This window comes from Quercus robur, chromosome 10, assembly GCF_932294415.1.
Source record: "Quercus robur chromosome 10, dhQueRobu3.1, whole genome shotgun sequence".
NCBI classification, from domain to species: Eukaryota; Viridiplantae; Streptophyta; class Magnoliopsida; order Fagales; family Fagaceae; genus Quercus; species Quercus robur.
This window is the reverse complement of record NC_065543.1, coordinates 29,012,783-29,021,935: the sequence shown is the minus strand read 5'-3', so window position 1 is coordinate 29,021,935 and position 9,153 is coordinate 29,012,783. Positions and strand designations below refer to the sequence as shown.

At 35.1% G+C, this 9,153-nt stretch overlaps 1 protein-coding gene across 2 annotated transcripts; it reads left to right on the top strand.

Annotated features, from left to right (window-relative positions):
- Positions 1 to 663: 663 nt before the first annotated feature.
- Positions 664 to 7,872, top strand: LOC126702444 (uncharacterized). Of its 2 annotated transcripts, XM_050401147.1 has the most exons (5): positions 664 to 1,118; positions 5,877 to 6,137; positions 6,238 to 6,690; positions 6,766 to 6,991; positions 7,206 to 7,872. In XM_050401147.1, exons 3-5 carry the CDS (start codon positions 6,250 to 6,252, stop codon positions 7,715 to 7,717), a joined length of 1,179 nt encoding a protein of 392 aa, XP_050257104.1. In that variant the 5' UTR covers positions 664 to 1,118; positions 5,877 to 6,137; positions 6,238 to 6,249; the 3' UTR covers positions 7,718 to 7,872. The 2 variants fall into 2 exon arrangements, with proteins under 2 accessions (XP_050257104.1, XP_050257103.1); XM_050401146.1 differs by lacking the exon at positions 5,877 to 6,137 and having other exon boundaries at positions 665 to 1,118.
- The last annotated feature ends 1,281 nt before the right edge of the window (positions 7,873 to 9,153 follow it).

Genomic DNA, 9,153 nt, shown 5'->3' with positions numbered 1-9,153 from the left:
TTTTTATGAATCTTTGGAATTCTTTAAAATTTGCTCTATTGAAAATTAGTGAGTCATCAACACCAAAAAAGGGTCTTATTTTAGGGGCTTTCATGGTGCATCTTGTTCCTTAATTTCCCCATTTTGCTTGAGTGATTGAATAGAGTAGATAGTTCTTTTGCATATAAGAGTAAAAGGTAAGATAATAAATGATTTCCTTGACAAAGACCCCCTACTAGACGTGAAATAACTCTTGCTTTCTCCATGAATAAGAATAAAGTAACACAATCCATAATCCGATCTATCCAAATTTCATCAAAGCCCATCATTCTCATCACAGTGTTTAGGAATCACCCTTCTTGATTCAACCCATCGTAAATTTTACTCTTGTCTAATTTTATAGTCATATTATATACCATTTTTTCTTATTATCTATGGTGATTTCACCTTTTTTTTTTTTTTTTTTCATGCCTTTTTACCTTGTATATCACTCTTTTTCATGGTTAATGACTTGATGGTATTGCCTAAGACTAATCTTTTAACCCAAAAAAAAAAACAAATTTGGTTATATTTATTTAGTCACACTGCATACAAAATTGGGTTTATTTTATTTTTATTTTGGGAAAATGGGTCCATACCTATATTTTTTTTCCTGTTTCAATCCAAAGAAAAGAACCCAAATCCTCACTGGCTGGCAGTCTCTCACTTACCAAATAAACCACCAATAGAGAGTTTTTAGCCAGAGAGGAAAGATGAAAAACCCTCCACACTAGAGAGAGTAGAGACATTTTTTTCATTGTGAGAGTTGAGATTGAATTGAGAAGGGAAAAAAAAATGAGAATCCCACTCTCTCTTGAGTCTATCTTTGTCTACATACAGAGTCACAGAGGAGACGTTACAAATACTTTCTCATTTTAACAACTGCCTCTGACTCTCTCTCTCTCTCTCTCTCTCTCTCTCACTGATCCCCTAAAAAGCTAAAACCCTATTCCCATTTGCTTTAAATTCTTCACTATCCCCTCTCTTCTCATCTGCCTCGGTTTCTCAGAACAACAAATTTCACTTCAACGCCTCAAGCGGTGGAGGGTGGGAGGGAGTGAGTAAATCCTCAGACACTGTTTTGTCTTCCGTTTTTTCAGGTATGGGTTTAAGGTTTTTTTTTTTTTTTTTGGTTTTTCCTATAAAAATGTGGGAAAAAAGGGAATTGGGTTTTTTTGATTGTTTGATTCTTGATTATTTTCTTTGTTACTTCGTACCCTGAAAGAACAGTAATGGCTGAACTCTACTGTGAGAGTCCAAAATGCGGCTTATGAAACCGTTTTTCTCGGGTACCAAATGGGGTGCTTTTTTTTGGGTTCTTTGAGAACAAAATTTTGATGATATAATGATTTGATAATGAGTTCTTGTTTGTGAGGTTCATTGTAAAAGTTATATTTCCTTTCGTTTTTTTCTTTTTCTATATGGTTTAGAAAGAATTTGGCAGATATTATACTTACAAAAAAAAAAAAAAAAAAAAAAGGAGAGAATTTGGTAGGTATTATAATGAGTTTTGCTTCTTCTTTGTCTGCCAATTTGCTTGCTACATTTATTCACATTCTTGTTGGGTGCTTGAAATTGTGTGTTTTTCAATGCAAGATTATGATCATGTCTACATACATATGAGGCCCTGATAGAAAATATGTTCATTAATTTTTATAATTTGTTAGTGACAATGGGGGAGTGGGAATTTGAACCCTGTGTGTCTTTGTTGGAAATACCAAGATGTGCCAGTTGAGCTACAAGGCTCTTGGCTTATTCTTGTTGTTTCTTAGGATCCTAGTGTTTTGAACACTTTCTTGCAGCGCATATTGCGAAAGTTGATTTTGGCAAGCCTTATTATAGCCTTGGTCCAATAGAGCTGGGGTGCATTTGCTGGGTTACATTGTTTTTGCGATGGCATGGCAATGCTTTGGATATGTTCCTTAGATAAATAAATAAATAAAGTAAAAGTGTAAATTAGGGCTGTTCGTCCATCATTATTTGTCTTTGAACCTTCCAATTGGAGCGGAACATCTTATTGTTGTGTTCTCATATTTTTGTTAAAGCAAGTAGGCTCTTTTGCAGCTGGTCTGTCACAATTTTGATTTAAGAGGCTAGAGTTGGGGGTATTGAAATGTTGATGATTCTTCAGAAAATAATTTGTTATTGATAGGTTTCTTTTCTTGACTGCAAACAAAGAATGAGTTAGTTTTTAGTCATCAGCTTTGTTGAAATGGAGAAAGAAGAATGTAGTTCGATATTTTAGGCAATAGCTCTGCCCTTTCTTTTGAAACACTCAGGACCCTAGACTGCACCATTGGAAATTATGTGGTTATAGAACAACGGAAAGTCCTGAAGCAACCTAACCTTCTTTTTGTCGTTATTCAATAGTTTTTCATTATTTGTTGATCATTATCATATGGGAAAAATATGGAAGGCTATTTTTCCTCTTTAGTATAATGTTATCTGCTAAAATGGAGGTTCAGCTGTTCAAGAGATTAGCATTGAACTTGTCTATAGATTGATATTAAATATTAGGACTTAATTATGTTGAACTGTTCAGGGATGTTAGGTCTCAAAGACCATGTAAGCATTTTGGGGTCAGCTATGGATCCTCAATAGATTAGTTAGGATTGATCACATGTATTTTTTCCCTCCATTCTATTCTATTCTATTTGAAGTCATGCTCTCCATTATTTCTTTAATTGACATGTCCATTTATTACTTCTAGTAATGTCATTTTTGGTCTTCCTCTACCTCTTTTTGTTCTCTCATTTTGGACTAACTCACTCTTTTTTTCTAGTGCATTAATCACTCTCCTTTGAACATGACCAAACCATCTTAAGCGACTCTGCCTCATCTTTTCATTAATAGGGGCTAGCCCTAACTTTAAGCGGATTTCCTCATTTTTAATCCTATCTTTCATGTATTTCCACTTTTTTATCTTAACATCCTCATTTCAGCTACACTCATTTTATGGGTATGTTTCTTCTTAACAATCCAACATTCGGTACCAACATCAATAAAAACTAGAAAATGAATTGCTCTCTCAATCAATCCCCCACTCCCCCTAGCGGGCTAGGCATACACATTGAGTGTGCATTTGCATGTATGCACTCAACTTGCAACAGTTTCTTGCAAAGTACTTTTAATTGTGTGATAATCTAAAAGCAGCTCATAGAAGAGCATAAAATAAAATACACTTTTTTAAGGAGAAAATAATTAGAGAGCCACCGGCTCCCAATTGATCCTGGATTTAGGATGTTCATTCAACTCTTGAATCCATTTGTTTTGTATTTTATTATAAGTATTTCCTGTTTCCTTCTATTCTTTTGTTTCTTTCATGATGGACATGGCATGTTAATTATCTGCATATAATTCTATAGACCTCTTTGGAGTTGAAAATTTTGATCGTTTAGTTATTTTGATTTCAAATGATGAGGCTTTTTACCTGTTGAAATATATATTCATGTTTGACTTTATAGAATATCTCCTTCCTTTTCATGAACATCTAATTCTTAAAATGAAGGTGTTAGTGAGGCATCCTGCGTGAGCATTTCCTAGGTGTCAAATTTTTGGACTAATTCATTGTATGGTACAATTTAATGGAAGAGAGTAATAAAAGGGAAACCAAAAAATACGCACAAAAAGAAATAGTTTATTCATCCCCTTACAATATATTTATATATATATATATAATTTGCATCATTTTAGTACCCTTTTTCTTAGTTTATGTTCTTTGTTTGAGTGGTGCACCATGAGTAGAGAGTTTTCTTGTAATTTTTTGATTGATTTTATGGATCATTTGAGTTTTCGATTGTCGCTTTTAGGAAGCTCTTCTTTTAGAGCTTTCGTTAGGCTTTATTTGATAGGGAGTATAGAAAAGCGAGAGAAAAGAAAATGTTAGGAGGATCGGTAAAAGGAACATTATATTTTCCATTGTAAGTGTTTGTTAGGAGGGAAAGAAAAGTGGAGAAAAATAAAGCAGCTTGTGTTAAATCACTATTGTGTCCTTGTATTGAATTGTTATTAATAAATTAGAGTGATAAGATTGTTGAATTATATATGTAAGGCATTCTGTCCTATCTTCCTTCAATTTTGGGATGATTAAAAATAGCAGACCTGTACAGAAAATGATAATTCCTCCTGTTTGTTTCCTTCCTTCTCTACTCTACCAAACAATAGAAAATATCTATACTTCTACTTTTCACTCTTAATGAAATCCCTTATTATCACTTATAAAAAAAATCCATGTTATCTTCCGGTTTTTTTTTTTTTTTTTTTTAAAAGAGATTTCCAAGTAAAAGATTAGCTTGCCATCTAATTTGGAGAAACTCCAAAACACCATAAGATGGTTGTAGAGGACCATCTATTGGATACTGTTTTTTGAAGGTGGATGGAAGCTCTATAGTTTTTCTCAATAGCCAGTTTGTTCCTTTTTTCTCCATGCCACTGTCCTCTTAGTTGGTTCCTTGTGTTTATTATAGTCAGTTCAAGTTTCCCAATGAGCTCTATCTCAAATGCACTACCTCCCCTCATAAGAATGGGATGTAGAGTGAGGCTATGGATTCAGGCCCCATTGGCTGCATATTTAGCAAGAAAAAAAGATTATGATTATCAGTTCAAGTATGGGAATATATAAAGATTTTTGTTGGTGCATTTTTTAAAAGAAAATGGCCCATGTATCACCTTTGAGGGAGCTACAGGTGTTGTTAGCCTATATATATATATATATATTTATGCATCTTTGTTTTCAAGTTGCTTGCTAGAGCCAGCTAGATGCCTTGAAGACCAATATTGAGTTTCAATTTGGTATGTCATAAAGATTGGCAATGAAGCAAAAACATGTGGGATATGTATTTTAGAAATATGTTTAAAGGGTGGATGATTTATAACCTACTTGGAAATAAATGTATAACAAAACATATTTAGTAAGATTATGAGTAATTTAATTAGTGTGATGAGGCCTGAAATGAACTTGTGGGGTGCTACAGATAAGATAACTGCACTAAGTTCAAAATCTGAATTCTTGGATCTCATTATTTTAAAGTTGGTAATTTATTTTTCTAGGGAGTGCAGACCAATCAGCTTAGTTGATGGTTTTGCCAAGCCTTTTCTGGCCATATTAGGGGTATTCAAGAGCCCATCCCCATTGCTTGTGTTAGTCAAGCAGTTTGAATACAGATAATCCTCATTGCTTGTCATATGATTGCAGAGACATTAATTTTTTTTTTTTTTTTTTTTTATAAGTACAGAGATGTTAAAACTTGTAGCTAGAAGAAACGGTGAGCAAGATTGGTTTTATGATATTAGCTGCAACTCTATGAACTGAAAGTTGTTTTGCATGATATGATTTGTTTGAGTGACAAAGAGATGCTTGAGGGGACTGACTCTGTTTGTTATTCTTTGGTTTGCTGGTTTTGATTGGTCTTGGTCTGACATAACTTATAGGTCACTTCTTCTTGGAAACTGAACTTCTGCCTTGGAGGCTTATTGGTAGAATGCTTTTGAGGGTGAGAGAACTTCTGTTTGGTTATCATGGAATATAGCATTCCAAATCTTTGGACATGAGCATTTGGATTTGGATAATGTCTACTTCCTCTGTACTAGGGTTGTGACCTGTTTTGGTGCCTTAGTCATAAAATTCTGCACTTGAAATTATTAGATTGTGGAGAATAGAATGGTATCTTTTAGATTAGCAGTTATCATTAATGGATCTAATCTATGTTAGCTTACTTGAGGCAGCAAAATGGCTCACTTTGTGAAATCTGTCTTAGCCTCTTATAACTGTGTAATGGAGGCCTTTTTATTATTATTTATGAGAAGCACAACTGTATAGGATTCAAATCATGAAAGGAACTTATTGTCACACTGCACAGGGCTTTGGAGGTGCAGTAATTCTTATTAAAAGATGCTATTATCTTTTGATGTGAGGTCAAGGTGGCAGGATATGTTGTAGCGCCAATATTGGATGTTCTTAAGGAGAATCTTTGTGGTTATCCATGGTAGCAGGATTAGTGTTGAGTTTTTGATCGCTTTGATGTATTCTCCAGTGTATTCACAGAATGGGTTTACATCTTCACATAATGGGTTTGCCATTTGTTTGATCTGCCTTTTACCTTTTCTACAAGTTAGATGAAGTACTTTTGCATTTCCTTTTCTCCAATATAATTAGTCTCGTCTTTTTCTATTTGTTCTCTTTTAAATAAGCAATTTTGCTTAATATTGTTGGGTGTACAGGTTGGTTTTGCCATGGATAGCTCTGATGATGAAAAGGATGGAGCCCCTGGGAATTACATTCCAAAAGAACTGACTCATGGTGTGGCGTCTAATGGTGCAAAATTTGTAGATGAAGTACTTAATGGTCAAAATGAACGGTGTTTGGAAAATTTTCGCATGGATAAGCATGTGTTTTACAAGCTGTGTGATATTTTGCAAGCAAAAGGCTTGCTACGTCACACAAATCGAATAAAGATTGAGGAGCAATTAGCCATTTTCATGTTCATAGTTGGCCATAATCTAAGGACACGAGCTGTCCAAGAGTTATTCCGATATTCAGGAGAAACCATCAGTCGCCATTTCAATAATGTTTTGACTGCAATTATGGCAATTTCATTAGATTTTTTTCAGCCTCCAGGGTCCGATGTTCCACCTGAGATCATGGAAGATCCAAGATTCTATCCATACTTTCAGGTACCTGGGTAATTAAGTTAGATCAAGGTCTCATTTCTTGGTAATTATTACTCATTTTTAATTCTTTTCTGCTAGGATTGTGTGGGAGCAGTTGATGGTATCCATATTCCAGTGATGGTAGGTGTAGATGAGCAAGGACCTTTCCGCGATAAGAATGGCATGCTTTCACAAAATGTTCTAGCAGCTTTTTCATTTGATCTCAAGTTCCATTATGTTCTAGCTGGCTGGGAAGGTTCAGCATCAGATTTGCAAGTCCTGAATTCAGCACTCACAAGGCGAAGCAAGCTGCCGGTCCCTGAAGGTATTCTGCATATTTGGAAAGTCATGCTTACTCAGACGTTTTTACATCCACTTAAAATGGCATTTATGATTTTTCTAAATTGGCATTGGGAAAGGATCTGCTAGTACATATTTGGTATCTTTTTTTAAATTCTTATTTCAAGAAATGTATTGTACTGTCCGAACTCCTTGAAGTTCTTACTTTGACTACTGCATATGAAATTTTGATGCTGCAGGAAAGTACTACCTTGTAGACAACAAATATGCAAATATGCCAGGTTTCATTGCCCCATATCATGGTGTTCCCTATTACTTAAAGGAATATCCTAGTGGCTATCATCCACAAGATGCCAGAGAGCTATTTAATCAACGACACTCATTGTTACGAAATGCTAGTGATCGCATATATGGCGCTTTGAAGGCACGATTCCCTATATTGATGTCTGCTCCTCCATACCCATTACAAACACAGGTGAAGTTGGTTGTGGCAGCATGTGCAATACACAATTACATTCGTAGGGAGAAACCAGATGATTGGATTTTTAGAACTTATGATGAAGATACTTCTGTACTACAAATTGAGGAACCATTGCCCCCTATAGAGGTGGAACAGCCTGTGATGCATATTGACACCCAAGCTCTGGACATAGGTATTGAAACCGAGCAACTAGAAATTTCTTCACAGCTGCGAGACTCCATTGCAACTGAGATGTGGAATGACTACATCCGGGATTTATCAGCCATGTAAATTGACTGATTTTGGTTACAGATTCAGGCTAGGGTTGAAATTTTTTCAGGATCTAGAAACAGATGAAAGGTTTTTAATGTGATTTTGATGGTGTACATTGGGCCCTTCTGTTTATACAAAGGAAATATATCGGGTAGAGCATCATACCTTTCAAAGATTGCATAGCATGGTTTCTAGATTTTGAGTTTATAATTAAAATAAAAAAAAAAAAAAAAAAAGGAAGAAGCAGCAGAAAATGAAAATCAGTTTTGTTGCCTTATATACCCTTGATCAGTCCACTCCTGAAAGAGGCTTTCTCCTTCACCTTGCATATGATATGGTGTGCGAAACTGGACTGTCTCAAATAAGACGTGGTCCCATCAAATGTAAAAGGGGGTTCCTTTGAAAAGGCCTGAACATGGTGCTTTTGTAAGCAACTATTTTGTGAGAATGAAATTTTAGTCTTTAACTAAACCAACACACTGCAGGTGGTTGCTGAACATGGTGTGAATCAAGAATTTTTGAGGGCCCAACCAGGTTATTGATATTGAGGGAAAAAAGGCCAAGCTTCTGATTTCATTCTCTAATTCAAGTCACTAATTGAAGTAATTTTTTCTATTTAACATTTTTCAAAATTGATTTAGTTTGGTCCCTAACATTTTACTAGAAATGATATGTTGATAGCGTGGCTGTATTTTTAAATAGTTGATTGCTATGTCATGTTTGACTCCACGTAGAGGTGGGCTGCAATGGTTGATGCTATAGAAGTTGTGTTGATGGGCATGTGAAAGTGATGCACCAATCCAATTACAACTTACTACCTTAGGGAAAAAATTGTACTTACCCATTCTCGCATATGGCACAATAGGTAGCAAGTTTTTTATCCTGTGGGCATGTGAGACAATGTTTAGCGGTGATTCCTTAAGAGTATGTTTGATTGGAGATGAAATAGGGATGATACAAAAGAAGGGAGAGAAATGAGGATTTGGTGTTATTTGGTAAGGAGAGAAAAGAGGGATAATTTTTGGTGGGGCTCACGCATTTTCTTCCGGGATTCACAAAAAATTGATCTCTTCGATTTGAAGAAAAAACTTGCATGAAAATATGCTTGTCAACACAATTATCATTTTGCCCCCAATTCTTTAATGCGTCTCACCTACCCTCCAAACACCTTCACCACACATATTTGAGATATATTCACCCTAAAAATTTATATATATATATATATATATATATATATTTGAGATATCTTCTTGCTTCTCACTCTACACGGCTCTGCCGTATCTCTCTCTCTCTCTCTCTCTCTCTCTCCAAGCTAATCTACTGGTAAGTGTGGCTTGCTTTGAAAGAGAAATACTCAATAAAATACTCTTGATTCTTGTTTAAGACTCCTTCTGGGTATAATGTGAGAAACTATTCGAAGATCCATATATTACTCTAAATCTAAAAACTGAAAA